This window comes from Lacerta agilis, chromosome 8 (genome assembly GCF_009819535.1).
Source record: "Lacerta agilis isolate rLacAgi1 chromosome 8, rLacAgi1.pri, whole genome shotgun sequence".
Taxonomy (NCBI): domain Eukaryota; kingdom Metazoa; phylum Chordata; class Lepidosauria; order Squamata; family Lacertidae; genus Lacerta; species Lacerta agilis.
The window spans coordinates 50832067-50858081 of NC_046319.1; the positions used below are offsets into that span (position 1 = coordinate 50832067).

Below are 26015 nucleotides of genomic sequence, written 5' to 3' on the forward strand. Positions count from 1 at the left end.
AACACTTCCAATGATGATGCACCCTGTTTCTATGGAAATATGTCTGCTGCTCTTGTAATATTCTGTAGTGATTCCTATCAAGGGCAGAGTAAGGGGGAGGGGGTGGTCCGCCCCAGGTACCGCCTGGGGGTGACACTCGGGGCAGTGCCCCGCCCCCACGATCGGCGGCGCTGGCACACAGCAACTTTTAAGGCTGCAGCATGTGTGTTCGCGCGCTGCAGCCTTAAAACTTGCCGCGCCGCCGCCGCATGGTCGGAAGGGGTTCCGGCCGCTCGTGACCGCCATCTTGGGTGGACTGCACATGCGCAGTCCACCTGGGATGCTGCATGCGCACGCCGTGACATCACGGCGCGTGCGAGCTAGGGGGCGGCACCCTGCCCCCAGGGGGGCCCCGCTTTGTCACCCCGGGCGGCAAAGCGGCTCGCTACGCCCCTGATTACTATTGAAATGAGACTCACTCTAGTTCAGGGAACAACAAGCATTTGCAAGTTTTACAGGGGCAGGAATAATTTGCTTCAGTAAGAGTTTAAGGAACTGCCTTTACAGTGCACCAGGCTGTTGGTTCATTTAGCTAAATACTATGCAGACTGACAATTTGTTGTTGTTGTTTAGTTTAGTCGTGTCCGACTCTTCGTGACCCCATGGAACAGAGTGTGCTGGGCTGGGGGTAACCTGAGAAACGAGGTCCTGGTCCGGTCCAGGATCTGAAGGTTCAACAAGGAGTCAGTCTTACAGAGCCAAGGCAGGCAAAGACAGGTACACGAACTCAGGCAGGATGTGGCAAATAGCAATGTTGCTCCCGCAACCTGGGGCAGGGCCCAGCAGCCTTTTATCTTTAACTGCCAGTCCCGATCCTCTGGCAACTCTCCACCCTGTTTCGCCTGAAGGCGAGCATTCCTCCTGCGAGTACTCAGGTATCTATTTCTCTCAGACCTAAGTCTGCAGCTTGGGAGACACCGGTGGGTTACCCAGGGGCCACCTCAGCCTCCCCTGCCCAAACCGATAGTGGAACAGGTGTAAGTGATGGCCCAGCTGAAGGCAACAAGGTAATCTCCACATCTGGAGCCAGGAGAGGCTCAGGCCCCTGACTCAGCCCAGCTGGTGTTTGTTGCAGGGGAATCTGTGTAGACTGGGGCTCTTCAGGATCAGGCCCCAGACTTGGTTCAGATGATGTCTGAGGCAGAGGATCCTGTGCATACTGAGACTCCTCTGGTTCTGAGTCCGAGCCCGACTCCCAGGCCATCACACAGAGCACACCAGGCACTCCTGTCTTCCACTGCCTCTCGCAGTTTGGTCAAACACATGTTGGTAGCTTTGAGAACACTGTCCAACCATCTCATCCTCTGTTGTCCCCTTCTTCTTGTGCTCTCAATCTTTCCCAACATCAGGGTCTTTTCTAGGGAGTCTTCTCTTCTCATGAGGTGGCCAAAGTATTGGAGCCTCAGCTTCAGGATCAGTCCTTCCAGTGAGCACTCAGGGCTGATTTCCTTAAGAGTGGATAGATTTGATCTTCTTGCAGTCCATGGGACTCTCAATAGTCTCCTCCAGCACCATAATTCAAAAGCATCAATTCTTCGGCAATCAGCCTTCTTTATGGTCCAGCTCTCACTTCCATACATCACATAGCTTTGACTATATGGACCTTTTTTTGCCAAGGTGATGTATCTGCTTTTTAAGATGCTGTCTAGGTTTGTCATTGTTTTTCTCCCAAGAAGCAGGCGTCTTTTAATTTCATGACTGCTGTCACCATCTGCAGTGATCATGGAACCCAAGAATGTAAAATCTCTCACTGCCTGACAATAGCCCTCTAAAATTTTAGGCAGCATTTCCCACAAGCCTTACCTGGAGATGCTGGGGATTGAACCTGGGCTCCCCCCCCCCTGCAAAACAAATGTGGCATTTTGTTTGTGTTGTGCGACTGTATATATTTACAGATTGAGGAGAATGGAGCATATACATCTTGACAAAGTGACCTCCAGCCCAGCAAACCTTTTTTGGTGTTATTTTTTTAAAAAAACAACAACAATAACATATGTTTATTTTATTTTTTTAGAATACAGCTGTAAAAAGTCAACAGGATGTACAGATAAACAAACAAACAAACAAAAACAAACTGAGAAAACTGTAACCATGACTGTGACTGAGTGAAGTACAGACGTTTACATTATCTTCATCTTCAATATTAAGAAATAATTATGGTGCAATGGCAGGTGACAATTTATATCAGAAAGAAATCAGATCAAAAGCCATTAAAAAAAACAATTCTTGTGCAGGGCAATCCTCTGCATGTCTGCTTGGAAACATATTCTGCTGCGGTGTTTACTCACTCATTCTCAAAGCTGCTGACAACACAGAAAGCAGGGATGCATCTCAAAATCAAACATCACAAGAACAATTTTTAATAACATAACAAAACAGCAACATATAGCAAATGCAACATATAAAAACCACAAAATTTCACTGTAAATATAACATCACACCTCTTGGCCATAGCCAAAATGACAACGAAGCATGACAGTTCCCCCTTGGTTGAGTAGGAGACTCTTAATCTCAGGTTCGTGGGTTTGAGCCCCACGTTGGGCAAAAGATTCCTGTATTGCAGGGGGTTGGACTAGATAACCCTCGTGGTCCCTTCCAGCTCTACAGTTCTATGACCTAGAAAGACCCCACCCACCATCGTATTAGGTACTGAGAACAGGTTGTGGGCAGGCTAAAAGCCCTGGCAAGCAGTGGCACCTGGGCCGTTTCTCTCCTCCCCAGGGAAAGAGCCAGTCAACTTGCTCCTCTAGAGGGGCTAGAAACATAAAGAGGACGCAGCGCCCCCTCCCCGCTGGCCAAAGAGTTCCCCGTCGCCGGGAGCAACCAAACCCCACCCTTTGCCCCGCCCCTTCCTGGTCTCCCTTTTTTTAGTGGCTGACAAGGGCAGCTGCGGTCACATGACAGACCGAGTCCGACGAAACAACATGGCTGCGGCCGAGGGGTAAGAAAGAGGCGCTGCTTCTGCTGCTGTTGCTTGGCAGGCAGCACGGACGGCTGGCTGGAGGCAGAGGGTGGCTGGCTTGCAAGATTCCTTGCAGGAGCTGGAGGGAGGAATAAGCAGCACTCTCTTTGCCGCTTGCGGGAGATTCCCTCTTTGAAATGATGCTGCGGAGCGTGCACACGTGTCCCAGATTCCCTCCGGTTTACGCCCCCTCTGCGACCTCTCCTACTTGTTAGTGGGAATGGTGTGCCTCCTGACGTGCACGTCGCCCGTGGCTGCGGGTGCACGGGCACCCAGTACCACGGCTCCCCTGGTTTTCTCTGAGCTCCCCGCCCCATCTTTCTATCCATATAGGTAGCAAGCGTGGCTGAGTGAGTTTTAGGCTGCGTATATGCCATACGTTTAAAGCACACCCCCCGAACCTTGGGAAATGTTGTTTATCCCTTGGAGAGTTGCAGTTTATGCCACCCTTAACTACAGTTCCCGGGACTCCTGGGTTGTGGGTGAATGTGCTTTAAATGTGTGCTTGCAGCTGTAGGCTCTTCCATGATGAGCATGGACAAAGCCATTGTGAAGTTTACAGTATTATATGCAATGCTCTTGTTCTGTTCCCTTTTTCATCTCCGTTTTTAACCTTCCTATGGGCAGCTTTGTACTGACCATTCATTCTTTCACTTCAGAAGTTAGTATAGATAATGCACAGGAATGTCAAAAGTGGTGGAGGGGGCCCCCAAAGGTCAGTGCTGCTTTGTGTGCAAAAGGTCCCAGGCTCAATGCCCTGCATTCCCAGGTATGGTTGGGAAAGACCCTTGCCCGATGTCTTGGAGAGGTGCTTGTTCCTTATGAGGATATGTGGGTGTCCTTATTTTGATGTTAACAGTTTGAACTGGACTTTAGTACTTCCTTTCAGATTCAATCCTTGTATCAAGGGGCATAACCTGCAATTGTCTTTATTTCTTGGGGAGACGTTGGGTGTGGCTTTTCCAAGTATTTGTGTTTGTGTGAGAGAGTTTTTTTTTTTTTTTTTAACCACCACTCCCAGGCCTAAAAATATGATGTGTGACCTGGCAGTCCCAAACGGTAAATGTTGCTAAATATGTTTGAGTTCCAGCTATTCTGTAACAGCAACAAGATATTTGGGTTCAATTCAGTGGTAGAAATTAGCATGCAGAAAATACCATGTTCAATCCCTAACATCTCCAGGTAGGGCTGAGAAACTTTGTCTGAAATCCTGGAGCTCCATAGCTGGCCAGTGTAGAGAGTACTGAGCTAAATGGACTAATGCAGTGTTTTTCAACCACTGTTCCGTGGCACACTAGTGTGCCGCGAGATGTTGCCTGGTGTGCCGTGGGAAAAATTGAAAAATTCAAGAGAATTATTTTATATATAGTCAATATAGGCACAGAGTTAATTTTTTTTAAACATTTTCTAATGGTGGTGTGCCTCGTGATTTTTTTCATGAAACAAGTGTGCCTTTGCCCAAAAAAGGTTGAAAAACACTGGACTAATGGTCTGACTCTGAATAAAGGATCTTCCTATGCTCTTGTTTGGGGGCAGTTTTTTTTAAGGGACTGTTGGCCGGAGTTGGCCCGGTGATTAAGCAAGTCCAATGTACAGTAGGGCGAGAAGATTGTAACGAAGAGAAACTCCTAGTGATCTATGGGATGAGAACTGGTCTCCACATGTGAGGTGCAGTGTGTTCTATATAGCTGTGGAATAGGGATGCATTTTAAAATTAAGGGATCTGCCTGTCCATGGTTTTTGCCACGCTTGTCTTTGGCCAAGTTTGGCACACCCATTGCCCTTTCTGCTGTACTTTCCTTGAATCCTGCTGACCTGGCACACATCTGCAAGATTCCTCCTGACCCATCGACTAGAGCAGGGGTGGACTCTCAAAACTCCAGTCAGCCCCAGAGTCCAAGAACATTTGTAGGGCCACAGGTTATCCATCCCTGCCTTGAAGGAAGATATTGGTGACCCAATGCAGCACCTCTTGATTCTAGAATTGGCTCTTGTGTTTGCTTGATGCACACACACCCCAGTGTATCGGCACAACTAATAATGTCCTCCTAGGCTCAGGTAGAACAGCTTTCCCCAATGTGGTGCCCTCCATGTTTCAGATTGCAACTCCCATCAGCCCCAGCCATTATGTCTGTGCTAGTTGGGCCTGATAGGAATTATAGTCCAAAATATCTGGAGGGCATCAGGTTGGGGAAGGCTGAGGGAGAGTAAGGTATACTCTGGCATATCTCTTGGGCTGTGAGTGATTTTTGAATTGCAGCAACAGGGTGTTTCTGTGTAAACAATTGCCTTCTGCTTCCATTTAATTTCCCCCATTTAATAAAATAATTGGTTGCTTTCCTACCCCAAACATGTTTTCAAAGCAACAGTTGGACACTCAAAATCCTATTAAAAACCAGTCGTGCTTTCTTTGTGCTTCATCGCGTGTCTATTCATTCCTGCTGGAATGTTAAACCTCATACTGTAAAAGATGACCTCGTCAGTCTTAAGGCTTTTGATTAAGGGAATCTGAGTTTTGTCCATACAAAACTTGGATTCTTGATGAAGACTATCAAAGTCCTGACCTTGTTATTTTTCAGTAGGTTTGCAAAGCATGTCACTAGAGGAGCGCATTAAGTTCATTGTGGGGTTTGCAAAGTGTTTTGCAAAGAGACTTGAGAGAGCTGAATAGATCTCTTGCAGAAGAGCTTGCTGCCTCCTACTGTGCCCCACAGATCTTGGGATGTGAAGCTTGGAGGAAACTGTAACTGTGTTTAATATGCTCATCCATTCATTCTGTAGTATGAATGACTGTATTAAATATTTCCTTTTCTCCATTGCAATTGCAGTGGCATGAAAAGAGGGACTTGCTTTGGTGTGATCAGGACTTTGTAAGTTTAAGCATTCCTCTTGGCATCAATACAGCTCCTCCTGAATTGATCAAAGTACTGCACATAATGATCTTAACCCATAAGAGAGGTCAGAATCTTCCTGTTGAGGATGTGGGTGGAAAAAAGGTCAAGGAGAGTGAGACTTAACCTACACAAAACTTAAGATCATGCTAGTCTTAAAGGCGAAAGGTCGGGGCTAGGGTTTTTGTGTGTGTGAAGTTGCTTATTTGCTTCAGGCAGTTGCTGTATCTTTCCGCTGCTGTTTGTTCCCAAGGAGGGTCTGTTGAAATCCTCTTCAAAGGATTTCATTTTTTATCTTGCCTTTCCTCTGAAGGAGCAGCAGCAGTGTTATGTCTGAATTGGGTCAAATGTGTGTCTAATGGCCTTGTAACTTCTTAAAAATTCTGTAAGACACAAGTGGTTCCCCTCCCCCCAACATGCTTGAACTCTGACTAGGTTGATTTTTATTAGAAAGAGAAATGATAGAATTGTAGAGTTGTTATGGAATCCCTCAAGGGTCATTAGTCCAACCCCTCTGCAATGCAGGAATCACAGCTAAAGAATTCCCAACAGATTCTTAAGCTGCTACTCCTGCATTATAGGGGTTGGACTAGATGATCCTCTGTGCCCCTCCCAACTCTACAGATGTACTATATATAAATAGTAGAGTTTGTCTACCCTGCTACTTAGTGGTTTATATGCAACCAGTCCTGGCAAGGCGGTCACTGTCTGGCTCTCCCAGGGATTCTACAGGGGCGACTCTTGCCTGTTGTAAACAGAAATCTGCCCTTATTCCCTTATGGGTACACAAGAGCCCTTTGTAGGTTCTCCATCGGTAGGAGAAAATAACAGAGGACAACCAGAGAATATTGAGAAGCAAAGCAGCTAGTAAGCCTGATCTTTATTAAAGCTGTTGCAACAGGGTGCTTCCTTCACACACAGGAAATTGGAGGAAGGACCCAGAATTCAGGTGTGCCTGCCCTTATATAGACATTTAATTTGCCTGTCCTGGAGCCCAAGACCACACCCAGAAACATCATACATACATCACAGAAGGGGTTTAGCCCAAGAGAAATCTGAGTGCATAGTTTATCTCCTGTCTGCCAGGTCATCTGATGATGCCTTATCTGATTGCCTTTTCTGGGTTGCCTGGCCATTCCTTTGAGATGGTAAATAGTTCCCGAATCTCTTAGGCATATTGATAGTGTGCTCAGCTTGCCAGATACTTGCCAGACTGTATTTACAGGGAGGTAAGCCCCTACAGTCCAAAGACAATGGGAAAGCTTTTCCCATTTCCTTCCTTCTTGCAGAGAAATATTTGAGGTCAATTTGGAAGAGTCAAAATGGCTTCAGGATTGTTCTCCTGTACTATTTCAGACACGTGGTTTATATACTTATGTACATATTTGCTTGGCACATTTATGTACATTTATTATATATATATATATATATATATATATACACACACCTTAATTTTTTTATTACAGCCAGATGACATTTCAATGCTCAACCATGCTTGCCTTAACAAGTCATAAATAGATGTGGTTGCTACCTAATCATGGGAAGGGCAGGAAGGTGATAGAACGGGATCTTTGCTTTCTTAGTTTAATTCTTGAGAATTTGCCTTAGGTTTGGGATGGGCAGCTGGAGTGGAATCTGTCTACCCCTCCTCTCCCTCCACGGCCCCCTGATCTTGAGAACCTCCTCTGCAACCTTAAGCACCACAGTCGCTTCTACGTTCACTTGAGCAAAAACCCTTCCCAGTGTGGATGGCGAGAGGTGTTGGCAGTGCACTTCCCTGGTTATGTAATGCAGCCATTCACTCTGCAGAAGCTGAGGCAGGGTAGGAAGGTGGCAATGTGTGGAACTTGCTTGCTTGGAGTATAGGCTTTTGTTGCTATCCACACCAGGGAGGAAAGAGATGCCACAGAGTCCTTTTGGCTTGAATCTCGGGACAAGTAAGAACCAACATTGTTGGCCTTTTAGCAAAAATAAGTTGCGTGTCGAGACCCCAAAGCCGCCCTCCCAGGGATGAAATAAAAACACCAGGACACAGAATATAAGGTTAATGTGATTGGGTAAAAATTTGGCCACAACTTTATTGGTTACAGCATGTGAGCGGTATTGGCTTAGGCATTGAGTGGACCTGACTATATCTGACTCCTGCCCGCAGAGCAGGAAGTCCAGTAAGGGTAAACCTCTCGGCTCGCGCCTCTCCTTTTGAAAGGGAGCCCCCGGCCACGCCCCCAGCCGGCTGATTGGCCGGTTGCCTGCTGACGCGGCCGGGGACTCCTCCGAGCAGCGAGGGACAAAGTCCCCCGCCCACAGGAAGTGGGGAGAGCGGCTCTGCGGTCCACCGCAACTCCTCCCCACAAGGAGGTGGAGCGGATCTGCCAACCAGGGCTTTAGAACAGGGCAGGGGCTAACCTTCTTACAGTCTGAGGGCCAAATTATGAGTCAGCCACCCTTCCGAGGGCCACACACTAACAGTTGGTGTGGTGAACACACGTATGTGCATGTGTGTATACAGGTGTTTACATTCACCACAGTCGTTCAACACACATGCAGACACGCAGCGCTCTTTCTGTGTGTGTCTCACTCACACAAACACAGTTTCACACAGAGCTCTCCCTCAAGCGCAAACCATTTTTGCGCATTGAAGAAGTTTGACCTTTGGCTTTCCCGAGTTGTCTCCAGGTGTTACAGATTAAAAGTTCCTTTCTGCTGCGCTGGCTGCAGGAATTGTGCATTTTGGACTTTTGATGCTGAAACCGCACTGAAGTTTGCTCTTTGCTGGCTCCGAAGCAAAGGTTACCTTCTTTTGCACGTTTTCCGTTTTCTGAGAAAGCCATATAATAATTAATACATGAGGGAACATTTCACTGAGCACGCTCAGGTTAATGCAGGTTGATAGAAAATATATATCTACATCTTAGCAACAGCTGAGCATAGTAACAGTTTGTGGCTGAAGGCATAACCACTATGTTTGTTCCTTTTTTTTTGCTCTTGAGTTGCTGGAGGGGCCCATTCCATGTAGCTCAGCTAAAATAAGTTGAACCTGAGAATGTGGGGGTGTTTGTTGGCTGGTGCTAAAGTTGATCATTACTGATCCATCAGTGGGAGCAGGACCATGTGGGCAATTGGGATTTTGCTTTCATGGATCCATCCTTTACTCCACCAAGTGGGCGTAATGCTTATTCTCCAGAGTCCTGCTCTAGGCGTGCACACAGCCAACAGCTAGCAAAAGAAGAATACATTATGCAGAAACAAATGTGCAAACTTGATTTTTGCCTCTGGGAAGACAATGGAACAAAAGCACAGAAATAAGGTTCCAGATGTCGAGGGCAGCATCTGTGTAGCACAATCCGCCCGTCAATTAGTGAAGAGGCGATGAGATGGAATGGAACTGGAAGTGTAGCTCAAGTCAGAGGTAGTACATAGAATCATAGAGTTGTAGAGTTGGAAGAGACCCAAGGAGTCCTCTAGTGCAGCCCCCTGCCATGCAGGAATGTGTGTGTCACCTTCTGATGTGAGTCCCTTTGAGATGATTACAGGCCACTTAATTAAACTAACGTATTGTTTTAAGTAGAGCCACTGGTGGCAATTGAAGCCCAGGATGAGATTTTGCCATCTGGGTAAAAGGCCAACTTGGGAATTGAAATGACTGTGGTGGGAACTGGGCAGGGCACATGCATTCCTATTGACTTTCTTGGTGGCTTCCAGTGACATCGTATCTTTCTGGAGTGACTGGCCAGTGTGGGGCTTGGACACCCTGTTTTGCCATGGACTGTTCTATCTGGTTGGACAATCTCTGAAGGTGGTGCAAGATGGGTGGAGAGCCTACTGGGTCCTGTTAAGGTTTCATCTCAATCGCTGTGCTGCTTAGCATCTGCTGGGGGAGGTCATCAAGAGTTTTGGGATTGGGTGGCATCAGAGTGCTGATTACTCCCAATTGGAATTGTAGTCCAAAACATCTGGAAGGCCCCAGGTTAGGGGAGGGCTGCTCTTGTTGCAGAAGCTAATGTTTCCTTCCTCTTTCCAGGCCGTCTTTTTGGCTGGGGAATGACACCTTGAAGGTTCCAGCAGCACTTTTTGCCCTGAACAGGACTCGCTTGTGCGAGCGCCTGAGATCAAAGAAGGATGTGCCAAAGAAATCTGTGGTCCTCCTGCAAGGCGGGGAGCAGACCAACAGATACTGCACCGACACAGGCATTCTGTTTCGCCAGGTAAGGTTTAGCATGAACAAACAACAGACTTATCTTTTTTAGTTCAGATCTCAGCCCCTTTTATTAGTTGCTGGCTACTTTCCACCAGTGGGAAAAAAACAAACACATTGCATACCTATAACAGGCTGTTGTATGTATGTATGTATGTATGTATGTATGTATGTATATCTATCTATCTCGCCTTTTCTCCAATCTGAGACTCAATCTGGCTTACCCAAATTAAATAGAAAAAGCTAAAAACCTAGGAAGGGCAATCATGAAAATGTAATTAGATTTCAATAGAATTAAAATAAAATTTAAAATATCAAGTAAAAACACAGACAACAATAATAAAAACATCATAGCACCATCCCTTTCTTCAAAAACAGTCAGTTCCCAAAGGCCCTGACGCAGGTCCTGCTTATGGGTTTCCCATAGGGGCATCTGATTGGCCACTGTAAGTGAGAACAGGATGCTGAACTATATGAGCCATTGGCCTGATCCAGCAGGCTCTTCTTACGTTCTTATGTTCTTGATAGTTATTTTTCCTGAAACACTGGTGTGCTTGGAGTCAGCTGGTTGGCTTCTGATTTCCCTTCTCCCTCCACCCTTTTGAACTGTGCATTGGTTAATACAGCAAATGCTTGATCAGTCCAGGCCTCCTTCTGCAGTGTTTACCAAGAATTATTTCACATGGCTCTTGCTGTCCTGCATCAGTTAATTCAATGCACAATTCAGTGCTGCAGAAACACTGTCCTGTGTGGGCTGGCTCATGGTGGGCTCTTTCCCTTCTGTCTCCACCTATTCCCTTTCCAGGAGCTGTTGCCACCCAGCTTGGGTATATCCATGTCTCTGGGAGTCCTTGAGATATCACCACCCTCCCCCTAGGGACTTGCTCTATAGCTGCTTCCTGTTTTTGTCCTACCCCACAATAAAAGACCAGAAAGCTTGCCCCAGTGCCCCAGCATGCTTGTTCTTGTTAACATATTTCCTCTTGTCTCTTCTAACACGGTGCAGATGAGATTTCTCAGCCTCTTAGAGATAAGGTTGTAGTTCAGTTTTGCTCTTAGTTTAATCTCTGCTGATGTGTTCAGGGATGGTTATCTGTTTTACAGTCATGTAGGCAGGGTTGATTGAGGCACAAAATGGGCAAAGGTTGTTCCTCATGGACTGTTATTAAACTTAAGTAATTTGTGCAGTTCATGTTTCCTTCTCAGTGGGGTGCAGTCAGGCACGTATTCAAGATACCTGACGGAAAGCCAGATATTATCAACTTGCTCAGAGGCTTAGTGTGGGCATTTGGTCAGGCAGGATGCCCCTGTTGCAACTTCTCATTGGTCTTGGGGCTTGATTCAGTATGAGACTGTAATCCTCTTATCCAATCATCAGCCACTGTCAACAGGTGTTGCCTGATGAGTCAGGATTTAGGATTTAGCAGCAATACTCTTAAAGATCCACAATTTTTAACTTGCCCCTTAAGCTGCCGGTCAGATCCCACTACGATCAGTAGAAAGGCGACTCCTGCTTTATGTATTCCTGAATATCCTCTTTAGTTGATGGGAGTCTTATGGTAGGGCAAGAAAGAGAATGGAGAGTTTGCCCTGCCCATAGAAATAGGTAGTTGCAGTTTGATCCTCCAAAAGCAATTCTGTTAGTGTTGTTGGTGCTGGTGGAGTGTAGCTCTCACAGTTAGAAGGAAGGAAGATGTAGAATCCTCAGACTGTCAGTGTACAGCCGAAGGGTTCCTATCATGGAAAGACAAATGAGCAGGGCAGCCTTCCCCCAATGTGGGACCCTCCAGGCGGCTTGGGCTCCACCTCCCATCATACCCAGCTAGCACAGCCAATCAATCGCTGGGGCTGATAGGAGTTGCAGGACATCTGGAGGGCATCCATCATGATGTGCAATTAAATGTGTGGGCATGTTTAAGTGGGGTTGCTCCATTTTGGAGAGGCCAAGCTAGTGCAGACAGGCAGGATCACAGTGGTTTCTCCCTTATTTTGCTGCTAAGAAAATCTGTGTATTAATGAACACCTGTATTTTGTTACGTATTTCTTGTTATGATTGTATTTATGCAACTGTTTTGATCTTTATATTGTCTAGGTATTCTATTACGTGCTGGCATTTGCGTGTGATGTTGTAAACCTCCCTGTGGTTTTCTGGCAAAGGGCACTATATAAATAATCATAGCCATGTTGATTTTGGGACGGGTCTTTACTGAGACCTTCTGTGGACATCGAAGGACGAAGTCACGGGCACTCATTCCTGGGAGCGTCACATTAGTGAAACCTTGCTCTTGTTACTTCTGTCCTCTCCAATGGGATCAGAGTTCCATTGAAACACTACACTTCTGAATAAATGTCTTGAAGTTCAGGGTGCTCAGCATTTTGATTTTTGTTAGCTCCCCCCACTTTTTTTGGCAAGTATATCTATGTAACCAGATTGGCTTTTAAAAAGTGATGATAGAGGTGATTTGGAAGGTGTTTTGTGTTATGTTCGAAACCTTTCAACCTGGTGGGTCCCTTTGCCACAGGCAATCTGCATTGACCTTGACATCTTTCCAAATACCCCTTAAAAAAAATAGGCAAGAGCGGAGAACTGGCATAATGGAATGCTTTTAAATTCTTTGGTTCTAGGAGTCCTACTTCCACTGGACCTTTGGAGTGACCGAGGCAGACTGCTACGGAGCAGTTGAGGTTGACAGTGGAAATGCCATTGTCTTCATCCCAAGACTCCCCGAAAGCTATGCAGTTTGGATGGGAAAGTAAGATCTCTTCCTTCTTCCTCCCTTCCTTCATTTGAAAAGACCAAAGGGAGATTTGAACATCATATTCATTTCCGTCTGGCAATAAAAGCCATTGTCTACTGCACGTATGTCAGATCAAGTTGTTGTCCGGTGGATCCCACCAAGGCCAGTGGGCAAGGCCTCCGTGCAGGGGCAGAACTTGCTTGCCTAGTGACTTTATTCCAAATTTTAAAAAGTGCATAAAGCTTCTTTAGAAATGAGTGACAGAAGCAACCTTTTCTTGAAGGGTCTGTGGTTGCTTGCTGCATTATTATTTCTGCGCGGGCAGCAATGGGTAGAATAAGGTTTTTTTTTATGAAACATTAAACTGTGAGATGAACACTAGTGGTTTTTATTAACTGTATTTATTACCAGTAGTTTTATTTTGCAAAAATGTCTACACCGCCAACATGAAAAAAATATATAATTGTGGTGGAGCAGCATTAAAATCAGCAGTAAAATTACTTTCCATCAACATCATCGTCAATCATTAGTCTGCCAGTTTGAAAGGTATACTCACTTTTTTATTTTCAAAAACACACCAGGATTTTTCCATTACGTATCTGTTAGTGTCAACTTGGGAGTTTCATTTCATTTATATTTATTAAATTTGTATTCCGACCTTCATCCAATGATCACAGGGTGGTTGACATTTCCCTTCCTCTACTGCCAGCTTCGGCTGCCCTTCTAAGGCATGAGAGCGTAGGGCAAACTGTTGTCCTAAATCACTGCTAGCTGGCCTCTATTTCTCCTCTCCCTCACCTACGCTTGTCAGCCTCCTTGTTCATGTCCACTCCCAAATTCTTGCCTTTCTCTTTGCTTCCTTAGTGAAACTATCAATAACTCTTTGGGAGCTTGGACTCACATCAATAGTAATGCATTCTCTCTGCATCATAATTATATGTACACTGTGCCTAACAAGTCACAATTTTTTTAGCCTCTGTGCTGTTTTTGGAATCTGGGATTGTTTCTAATTTAATACTTTCTCTTGGCTTGGATAGCTTCTAATTGGAGCAATTACTCTTCTTTAAACACTAATTCCAGACCAAGGATACGTCTGCAGCCATTCCTGCATGGCAAAGTGTGTTGAAGCGACCATATGGCCAGGGAGGGTTTCTGTCTCTGCATGGGGAGCATGATTGTCTTGGCACTATCTTGGCTCCAAGACTGCTTTGTGGTTGCTTTTGTTGTAAGAAGGCCCGCCTATGTCAGCAGAGAACCTACCTTTCCTCTGACTCCCACTTCTGCCTTTTGTCTTCTCCAAGCTGGAGTGTTGGAGAAATCTCTGGCATGAAAGATTTCTAATAGGAATCTGAGCCGTACTTCTCCAGATGGTGCTTCATGCTAGGGGCGGATTGACTGGCCTCGGTCTGTTTTGGACTGGCACTCAATCGTAGCGTTTTGTTTTGCTACTTATTTAATTGATTTGATGTGGAATACCAGCCCGTCTCTAGGTGCCTTACAACAAATTTGAAAGCAAAACCTTAAAACTGCAGGCAGAAAAGATTAACAATTGCAATAGAACAAAAATTGGCACCATCTACAAATTGGGCAAATTTAGTGGCTAGCCTCTTGGGGCAAATGGGGCACTGCCCCGCCACCCTCAGTCTGTCCCCCTTCTTACTTACAACCAGTTCAGGGACTGATCCTGCCTGTCTGCCTCCTCCTTAGTCTCAATGTTGCTCTTGTAGAGCTTAGCAGGGAAGAGGATGAGCACTAAACTAGAATGAGATGGCTCTGGTGCCACCTGCTGTTGGTCCCCCTGACTTCTACCCTACCAGTTTCAATGGGCACTAGTCGCCACAGGGAAATAATATTTATATTAGCAGCACCTTGGGGGGAAAGAGAGATCCCCAACATGTAGACAGTAGCACCCAGCTCATTGTATCTCATCAACTGCCCGAGATAACAGGATGGTTTTAACCTGATGCCAAAAAGAGAGGTCTCTTCCATCCAGTCCAAAAGAACACACAAAAATTCACAAAATTCAGTTGTGTGCCACTTCAAGGATATGGCACGTGGAGAACCCATCCAGCTGGACTTGGTCCAATTACATTCACTGTCAAGAAGCTTCTGGGCTCAATTTATGCTTAGAAATTGGAGGCCTTGCCCCTAGGACCAGTCCCAGATGCAAAGCTACAAGATGAACCCCTGGAACCATTACCCCTCCAGGCAGAGGGTGACACATTGCAACCCGTGACTTGGAGATCTCCACATTAGATGCCCTAATACTCCTGAATCTTTACATTGATTGCCTTGGTTGTTGAATGAAGTTCCCCTTGAGATCATGAAGGTTGGGAGAGCACTGTGGCTGGATCAGGTCGAAGGCCCAACTAGTCCAGCATCCTGTTCTCTCACTGGCTGTGTAGATCCTATAGGAAAACCACAAGCAAGACCTCATTGCAATAGCAGTCAAGTCTCCTACTCCTGTTTCCCAGCAGCTGATGTTTAGAGGCATTGTGCCCCTGATCCCGGAGGTAATATATAGCCATCATGGCTAGGTTTGGTTGGTAACTCTCCTCCCCTATTGTCCTTCTTGGAGAGGATGAAAAATAAATACATATTTTCTAATGCCACCATGTGAAAAGGCCAGCTAACAAGTGATTTTAATGAATAGTGGTGGGAAAGGGAAGGTCCCTCTTGGGGAAGCTTTTTTTTGCCATAATTGACCATATCATTGAATGGCTGATGGTGACAAACGTCTGTGGAACCCTCCAGGGCACAGTGTGAAAAAACCACTGATGTAGTGGATGCATTCCAGAGCACTGGATCTCATTAATCTTCCACCCACACTTTAAATATTTCTTTCCCCCCTCCCTTCTCTCCCTCTCTCTCTCTTACACACACACACACACACACACACACACACACACACTCTGCTCTGGAGAAGCAACACAACAGTAAAAGCCAAAAATAGGCATAATATTTGAAGAAAGCCATAATAGAACTTTATGCAAGACCGAAATGATAGCCTACAGTTAAAAATCTGCAATAGAAAGAAAACATCAACCTTGCAGATGCCTTCATAAACATGATGGCTTTCTGTTGGTTAAATAAAACATATGGCGTAATAATGATGCTATAACACTTAGAAATCTTCACAGCAACACCTTAAAATGTATTTATTCCCACCTTGTATTGAAGAGACAGCAATAGAGAGGGGTTGACTCAGGAAGTGGACACCTCCTCTTGGCTGTGCACTTGGCGCCCTGTGTCTAGGGATCACAGCAACATTTCTCTGGTCTTCATTGCAATGAAACCTTAGAAATTTGTGCTTCAATTTTTGCAGTGCTATTCTTCAACCAAAAAATATGAGTATTAGGGGGGGAAATGTATACAAAAATAAAAATGTGTGCACATTTTTGTGGGGGCTGTAAAAAAATCCAAACTGGGGTGAACTTGAGATGGAATAAATTAGAAACTGAAATGGACATTCTCTGAACAAATCTGTATCAGACTGTAGGTGTCTACATGGGTGTCACATCACTGGTTCCTTGTTTCACCCAGGCTCGCCCCTTGTATGGAAGACCCCTGAGTGTGTACATTTGTCTACATGTAAAGCCCTTTCACACTGACAGTGATGTGACCCCCCCCCCCCAAGTAATGTCTGCATCAACAAATCATGGTTTGCATCTGGCCACTGAAACCAAGTTTAGAAACACTGCTGAACTGGCAGGCCAAAGTTATGGCTCTCACTCCACCTCCAGAGTCTGCTACGCTGTGGAGGTGGGAGCATGTGAAGGAATTGGTGAAAGCGAAGAGGATGAAAAATGAAAAGCAGTCAAGCAGCCCCCAACCCAAACAGGGTTTGCCTGTTGTACTCTGGGAAGTTCAAACCAGGCTTTGGGTTCTAAACTGCAGCCTGGTTCGCACAGCATGGCAAGCCCAACTAGGACTTAGCAAGACCACCTTTAGAACTCATGGACATCCAGTGAAGCTGATTGTTGGAAGATTCAGGGCAGATAAAATAAAGGACAGGAAGCATTGATGGACACCAACTTAGATGGCTTTAAGAGAGGATTGGACAAATTCATGGAAGAGGGGGTTATTGATGGCTATGCTGTGCCCCACCAATGGAGGCCTCAATACTTTAGAATACTGCTTGCTGGAAACAACAGGAGGGGATTGTGCTCTTGTGCTCGGGTCCCGCTTGCAGATTTCCCACAGGCATCTGATTGGTCTCTATAAGAACACAATGCTGGATTAAGTGGGCTCCCTTTGGCATGATCCAGCTGGCTCTTCTTGTTGACATGAACATGTGGGCTCCCAGATAGGAGCTCAAGGCTTCATTGATCCTCCTTGGTCCTTTTTGCTCTCACACAGTGCCAAGCTAAGATTTGGCTTAGTGTTCTGTCCCAGCCTGGGCTTGCGATTAAACTCGCTCTTCAAACATGCCTACATTTGGACGATATGCTAAGACTAGCCTTGGTTTAGCTATCGTGGCACAGGAGGAAAGAGGTTTGTGGCGGAGCAAGGTGGCTGTCAGTTTCTTTCCGGGAGTCAGGATGTCTGTGCAGTTCAGGTAAATCATGGTTTGGCTTACTGTGTAGTACGAACCAGGCCTGTGGCTAGCACAAGCCATGGTTTGCGACCTAATACCTGAGTTGAGCCATGGCCACTATACCCTGCCACAGGAAGCATCATGACAGTGCCTCAAGAAGTCTTGCCTCAGTGAAAGAGCTCCATAACAAGAATTTCCTCATGAATTTTGACTCCTTGTTTATTTTGATACAGTGTGTTTTTAAGATTTTAAAGCCTTCCTTCAAGTTGTTTTAACACCCACTTAACGGATGCCTTTATGTTCAATTCCTTAACAAATCAGATTCCATAAAAACTCCCATCTTGCTGTAGACTTTTATGCAGATAGGTCTGGCTGTTCAAATGTTGCTTCATGGACAGCAGGGGTGTTAATCTTCACTTTCTGTTGCTGCACTCAGTTGCTCTCAAAAAGCAGTGATCTGTATTAAAATAGAACTTGCTTACAGATGGACACAGTGTTAGATTACAAATTTGATTATGGATATTGTAATTATCTTCTCCTCGCCAGCTGCATTACATTTCCCCCACGAAGATAATTTTGTCTCTGTGCCAGTGGGCTTCTGGGAGGCTAATGCAATATAAAATAATTATTGAAATAATGATATCTGGGAAAGGGGCATATATTGTGAGTTGTGCTGAGAGAGGAAAGTGCAATGTAGAAATCGAAGTGAAACAAACCTCACCTTGTAAAGGTGTGTGTATTTCAGTCAATGCATCCTGCCACCTTGATTCAGAAATTGGTGCTGATACTGAAATATACAGCAAGCTTTCCCAGTAAATTCTGTGGGGTGACCTGGCCTATGTACGCAAATGGGTACCTCCTCCACACAGTGATTTCTTTGGGGACTTAACATCAGAATGATAGAATGATAGAATTGTAGAGTTGGAAGGGACCTCATGGGTCATCTAGACCTACCTCCTGCAATGCAGGAATCACAGCTAAAGCATCTCTTGACAGATGGCCACCCAGCCTCTGTTTAAAAGCCTCCCAGGAAGGAGAGTCCACAACCTCCCGAGGGACCCTGTTCCACTGTCAAATGGCTCTTACTGTCAGAAAGTCCTTCGAATCACCTTTCTTGACTTTTGAATCCACTGATTTGGGTCCTCCCCTCTGGAGCAGCTGGAAACAAGTTTGCTCCGTCTTGCATTTGATAGCCCATCATATATTTGAAGATGTATTCATATATTTCAGTCTTCTGTTCTCCAGGATGAACATACTCAACTCCTTTGGTTTCTAGACCTTTGATCATCTTGGTGGCCCTCTGCACACCTTCCAGTTTATCACTAGCCTTAAGCTGTGGTGCCCAGGACACCAGTGTTTTGTGCATGAGTTTAAAACTTGGGTGCTCCACCTCCCTCTTCTCCTTTGATTCAGCTACAAGGAAAGCTCAACAACTTTGGTCAATACAATGGGTAGATCACTGCCTGATTTTTTTTTTATAGTGGGAGTAGATCAGTCTCTTGGAAGTTGGACATGCCTGAAATATAGGAAGAAAAACTTCCAAGCTCCTTTTGCAGCTGTGTTGGAGGGAGGAAGCATGAGTTCAGGCCTGTTGACATAATGGTAAACCATAGTTTACTGTTGCTTCTGGACAATAGTGTGTCACTAGTGGAAATGAATAAGGCAGCCGGAATGGGTTGCTGGATTGGAGCACTTGTCTTGTATTACTTGAGTTTGCTGTCACTAACACCAATCTCTTGGAAATTAGGTGGATTATAAATGGGAATCCCTGATGTTAAGGTTTAAGCCAGATCCCTACATCTGGTGCTTGTAGGCTTCCGTTTTGTTGATTAATGTTGCACCTGCCATTTACCTTGCCTTAATTATAACTGACAGAATGAGTTGGTGTATTGATTAAAGCTATTTTCTGAAGCAAAACGTACTGTACAGCAGCTGGTCTGTGTGCCACATATGGCAGGACAATGTAATTGCTTTACAGGGGGATATCATTGGCCTGGAATGTCCTGGTGTGAATGAATATTGGCATCCAACCTTACACCTGCCATGAAAGGGAAGGAAAAGAGAATAGAGAGGGGGGCCTTCCAGGCCAGCTCTCAGCAGTCCTCCCCCCTCCCCCGCCAAAAATGTGCTTCTGAAATACTGTAAATTTTTGGCTCACATTTACTCTTGGGTCAAGCATTGAACGAGTGAACAGGAGATGTGGCAACAGCTCAGCACCAATCTCACTCTTGATGATGATGTTGTTACGTCCATTTGTAGCCCACTTAATATCTGAAAGGCCTTGAAGCAGTTTGCAATACAGTGGTACCTCTGGTTACGTACTTAATTCGTTCCGGAGGTCCGTTCTTAACCTGAAACGGTTCTTAACCTGAAGCACCACTTTAGCTAATGGGGCCTCCCGCTGCTGCTGCCCCGCCAGAGCATGATTTCTGTTCTTATCCTGAAGCAAAGTTCTTAACCTGAAGCATTATTTCTGGGTTAGCGGAGTATGTAACCTGAAGCGTATGTAACCTGAAGCGTATGTAACCTGAAGTGTATGTAACCTGAGGTACCACTGTACAATAAATGCTATGAGACGATGTCAAACGAGTCAAATGGCAAAATACATAGGCAGTACCCATGTCCGTAAAACATAATATCAAAATACAGTGGTACCTCGGGTTGCGGACACGATCTGTTCCGGGGTTCCGTTCGCACCCCAAAAAGGCCACAACCCGAGCAGCAACATCGCACATGTGTGGAAGCGTGATACCGAGCTTCTGCGCATGCACAGATCGCGCAGCGAAACCTGAAAGTAAACACTTCTGGGTTTGCTGTGTTCATAACCCATGCCGTTCGCAACCCGTAGCAAACGCAACACGAGGTACGACTGTAAATAAAATTGGAGAGCCCTGCAAGGCAGTTCCATGGAACTTTGGTTCTCGAACGGCTTAGTTGACAAATGAATCGGCTCCCAAATGCAGAAAACCTGGAAGTGTGTGTTCCGGTTTTAGAATGTTTTTCGGAAGCTGAACGTCCAATGCAGTTGCAACAATTGGAAGCCACGCCTTGGTTTTCAAACGTATTGGGAGTCGAATGGACTTCCGGAACAGATTACGTACGAGAACCAAAGTTCCACTGTATAATATAAAATTCCAATCAACACACATGCATGTTATCACTCTCTCAATCTCACACACCACTCCTTTCACGCAACCAGCTACAACCATTCAGTGTACCACAGACATTACTGTCAACCACTCATAACTTAAAGCATTCACGCTGTTACAACTCACATACCAAGGGCCAATACCAAGCATACCCATGTCAGATGCTCTCCTAATATTTGTAGCACTGATGAGTTCACACCCCCCACCCTGAACTATGTGATACTTCTTTCTCATCAGTCACCTTAGAGGGTCCCAGATCTAGAGCAAACTCTCATTCTGGATGTTGGAACTCAGTATTGAGTTTGGATTGCCCAAGAGATTGATTCTCTCTTTTACCAAAGCATATCCGTTCTTGCTCCTTAAGCGTCCAGGGGGTCATACTAGTTGGCCCTTGGGGGGGGGGGTTCCTTCCAGTACTATGATTCTGTGGAAAAGATACTGAGAACAGCGAGGAAACAAGAAAAATGAAGGTGCCTTGGTAAGAATGGCAGAATGAGGAACCATGCTCTCTCTCGCTCTCTCCGCCCCCGCCCTCTTTCCCACAATGACATTTAAATATGTTCAGTTGTTTTAAGCGCTGCCGTTGGAGAGGAGAGACATGCTGGCTGAAGGATATTTGGTTGGGATGGCAGGGGAGAAGAGTCGGCTGCCAAGACTCCCTCCTTTCGCTGTTCTTGGCTCATGCTTTCGTGACATTCTGCGATGCGGCACATTATACTCGTAATCAGGTTTCGGCTGTGCCACTAAGCCTTGCATTCCTTTTTTTGGGGAGCTGTGTGAGGCACAGGTGTGCCATCTGCACTCACATATAAAGGCACTAAGCTCTCTCTGTCACTCTCTCTCTCTCCCTCCCTCTCTCTCTCTCTCTCTCTCTCTCTCTCCCTCCCCCTCTCTCTCTCTCACTCTCTGAAGCAACACAATTCATTCTGGTGGAACCCTGCAGCCTCCCATTTTTGTGCAACAGCCTAAGCTATCCGTTTTTGACCGTGACTAGATGGGGCGACCCAAATAAGCTTTTTATTGGGCTGTTGCAGCCAACGGCCACCGATATAGAGCTTTTCGCTGAAGAGCTGTTGGCTGCCTTTTTCTGCAAATGGAGGTGCATCTTCAACGTGAGAACTGACTCGTGGAACAACACAATGTAGTGGGGGCGTCATTCTTCTGCAGATCTTTTCTCTCCCCCCCACCCCCAATCTGGGAAATTTTTAAAAAAGTTGCCTTGCTCTACATGACAGAGGTTGTTTTTAAATATTTGGCACTGTCAGAAACATCTGTTAGTGCCTCCTAAAGTCTCCCGCGTTGCGCGTGCTGGATGGGTTTGACACCCTCTTGTTTAGTTAACACTTTGCCATCTGTGCATCTGATGTTAGTGTAACGAGGAGCGAGTGTGTTGGCGAGCATCTTGACAGCTTTTAAACGTCCCTTTCGTCTTGCTCCAATTTTTCATGCCTCGTTGATGGCTTCCAGCTTGGCGCGGCGAATTACCATAACCTTCCCTTACCTTTGCGATGAAGCTTCTTCCTTGTACATGTTCACTCATGAAAAATTAAGATGTTGATGAGCTTTTCCTAGTGTCTGTGGATTACTCCCCACCCCGTGTGTGTGTGTGTTGTGTGTGCGAAAGATGCTTGCTGTGTGAGAAAATATATCTAAAGAAAATGAGACGAGAGCTTTGAGGCTGTGGTGCATAGTTGTTCACTCACATCAATCAATTTAAAAATGTTGACTGGAAAGAGGCCCCCAAATTTTTAATGGGGTAGCAGATTTTTTCCATGTTTTAAAAATTATTTTTAATACGCTGAATACATTTTTTTTTAAAAAAAGAGGCTACTTTGGTAATTCACCGCATTAGTATTCCACCATTCCTCTAAGAAGTTCAAGGGAGTACTTCACCTTCTCCTCCACCTTCTCCTCCCAAAAGGCCTGTCAGTTCCAGTAGCCTGAGACACAGTGACTAGGGACTCTGGTGGTCAAGGGGGATTGCACTCTGATCTCCCAGGACATCCTCCAAAACTTGAGCCACCACTCCATGCAGGCAGGAAGCAACAAAATACAACAAGATGCCACTCAGATGATCCCTCCTGTGGCTTAAACAGTTTGCCTTTTTTCCTATAAGGAACTATTTTTCTCATACACAGATCTAACCCATTTTGCCTTGAGATTTTAAAAATGAGATCATCGTGCTAGTTATTACTTTTAACAGTGATGGGCTTAGGGCAACATCTGGAGGGCCACCGGTGACCCACCCCTGTTCCAAAACATGCACCTTGTAGCCCAGAATACAATGTAACCGTAATTGAGATCCATAGCTCTTTCCGGACATAGATGGACATCTGGGTTTCCAATGCCCTGCATTTACAAAGCTTCCAAACCAGTCTCTGTTGGGGGGGGGGGAGCAGCAGGCTAGACTTGCTCTGTCGTGTAGCATTTTCCAAACGAACCTGCAAAATTATACACCCACCTCCCATATGTACCCATGCTTAATAATTCGTGTCCAAGGAACCAACACTTGTCAGATGCTTCTGCCAGTTTCCTTTGGCGCAAACAAATGACTTCCTAGTGCTGCATAAATGTTGTTTCTGGAAGGTGCAGTGTGTGCATGTTCACACCAGTTAGATGTATGGAAGGGAGCAGTGGTGCCGGAGCTGTGCTCATGTGGTGCCACAACACATTTGCAGCAGCAGACTTACAGTAGGAGTGGGGAACTTGGGTGGGCGGGCGGGCAAGCCAGCTCCTCCTCTCTCTCCAGACCCCATGGGCCAAGTTTGATAATAAGTTCATTCACAAGCCAAAATGGATAAAATTTGCATATGAGAAAAGTAGTTCTATAGCGGGGGGGGGGGGGGAAGGCAGAATGTTTAGATGGCACAGATCACAGCTCCAGGATCAAGCCCTGTCCATCACCTGACATCATAATGCTTGTATAGTTTGAAATCCATCCATGTGGGCAAAAGTGCTGCTGTTTCCAAGCTCTGACCATCAGCTGGCCTCACATCCAGAGCTTTGCAAGTTGCAGCGATCAGCTAATCTGTGCTTGCAAAGCACTATTGCAAGTACCACTGATCAGCTGGTCAGTGATAACAGTAAAACTTCCTGCAGCCCGTTTCATAGATGATGTTTGGGTGGGCATGTTTTGGCCTGAATTGGGGGGGGGGCGGACTGGGGAACCGCTGTTGGTATATGGTTTGTTCCATGGGTTACCTTATTCCTATTGGGTAGGAATTGGCCGGAGCAATACTGTAAGGTGGATGTTAAACACTGATATGATCTAGGTTTCGCCTCGAATAACATGCTAATCGACAGAGCGCCTCAACCCTATAAACTAGCAAGCTATTTACTTTGGGGTGCTCAAATGTTCTGGAGGGGTGGGCTTTCCAAAAGATCCCCTATGGTCAACTTAAATATCCCTGTGAATCTGGAGAAGTAGAATCAATAACTCTCCTCCCTATGTATTGTTCTTTTTTATTGTATTATACCTAAGATTTTTATTGAACCAGTTCTACAGAAACCCCCAGGACGATCAGATGGATTTTATGCTTTCCTACTCTTTTCGGATCAGAACACACAAAACATTGTGTCGCCGCCTGTAAAACTCTCCAGGGACTAATTTTAGCAAACTGGAGTTTTGTTTTCTGTGCATGTTGTTCTATAGTAAGATGTAGTTATTAGTATAATGTTGTTATGGTTCTCTATTTTGTTTTGTTCAATGTTTTATATAGTTATATTGTACAAAGTTTCTTTTTGAATATTGGTCATTGGCCATAATAAAGAGGTTGTTGTACCATTGGCCAAATGCCTAGAATTAGACGCTAGTGCAGGAGTGGATAACTGCCAAGGGATCCATTTTTGCCTGCAAGGCCGTTTCCCCAAAACATCACCCGCCTTGTCAATCAGCCGCTGCCGCTGGGTGGTCAGCTGATGAGCGATCCATTTTGCTTTGGCCACATTCCACAGCATTCCACCGACACACAGCCAGAGTGGCACGATTTAACCCTCATTCATCAGCTGATGAGTAGGGGTTAAATCCTGCTCACATCCCTGAAGTCTCAAGAGTTCAGTCCTCCTGGGTCCTGGTTTGCCAGCACATTTCCTGTGGGGAATGTGCTGGAGAAGCAGGCTGCTCCCCACACCCCTGTGGGGTCAGCTTTGACAGCTTATCAATCACTTGATGCCAAATGATTGGCAGGTGGTTTTCCCATGATCACCTGTAGCAGTTGGCTCACGGGGTGAGGTGGGACATAATGATCTGGGCTTCCAGACCAGAAAAGTTCCTCACTGCTGCTCCAGTGTGCACCCCTAAACAACATAAACTTTCCCTTTTTATTAAAAGCTGACAACTTTCGCAGAACTTAAAGTATCTGTTCAGCATCAACAATACTGAACAGGAATCTTTATACTTGGGGGGGGGAGGGGAGAGATATTGCAAAAACTTTCTCTTGCACATCCCACCAGTTCTTTTCCAGCAGCATTAATTTGTGTTTTAACAGATGCTCTGGTTGCCCTGCCACCCCCGCCACCCCGCCCGCCTGTTCTTGAAACACTTGTATTACAGGGCTTTCGCATAGTAAGTAAATGGGACAAAGGATGCATCACCAGTTTTAATTGTCTGTAGCCGCTGAATGTCTTTAGTCCCACTCTATGACATTTTAATGCTACCTTTAGGATGGTTGCTGACTTCAAAAGCTATCTCTGCTCATTGCATTTAAAGATGTGCTAGGTGTATGGCAACATATATTTTCCCCCAGCCAAAGGGATTCAAGATTATAAGTGACGGCTGTAATTTGGCCTTATTACATATTCATTAAAAACACGCAGGTGGTCAGGACTGCTTGAAAGGCTTCTGTTTTCAGCCTGCGTGACGGGGCCTTAATTTCGTCTCTCTCTTTTCTGAGCAGTGCATTAGTGGACTCTTTGGTTTGCTGTAATGAAAATCTTATCTCTGCACCTCTCTTGCTACACTCCTATATTCAGTTCAGTTTTTACATGCAGGGCCTTCATTGGGCTGTTGGTCACTCTTGCAAAACAGGGCTTCTCTAAAATGTTCAGTGTTCTAAGCAAAATGGCGGCAACCCTCCTTTTTCCTGTGCTGCTGTACAACACTTGTTGCATTTAAATTTACTTATTGATTTTTTTTTTAGCAGTAGTCAGCAACTAGATATAAATATGCTGCAACTGCACAGGATTGCAGATTGTGAAAGTGGGTTAAAATCAGTTTCCTTGAGAACTTGACCCCCCTTTTTTAAAGCAAGTTTCTGGCCCTGTGCCTCTGGAGATGCACTTGAAAAATATACATGCAAATGCATGCTGGAATTTTAGGAGCCAGAGAGGTGATCTGCAGCAAGAATGCTCTGCCCTTCGTGGCTTCTTGCCCAGCTGCAAGGCTAGCAAAACTAGAATAAATTATGTAAAACCCCCCAAAAACTTGCAGGATAAATTGTACAAAAATAGCATGTGTGCAAACTGTCCTGTTTGCGTAATGTGTCTGTGCAGACTCCAACTTCGCT

General features: G+C 45.5%; 1 protein-coding gene across 1 annotated transcript in view; it reads left to right on the top strand.

The window, feature by feature from the left end:
* Positions 1-26015, top strand: part of PEPD (peptidase D) — a 151441-nt gene that overhangs the window by 28489 nt on the left and 96937 nt on the right. Inside the window, exons 2-3 of the mRNA XM_033158674.1 lie at positions 9906-10097; positions 12713-12840. Of these exons, the coding sequence (XP_033014565.1) occupies positions 9906-10097; positions 12713-12840 (320 nt within the window). The remainder of the gene's footprint in view (positions 1-9905; positions 10098-12712; positions 12841-26015) is intronic.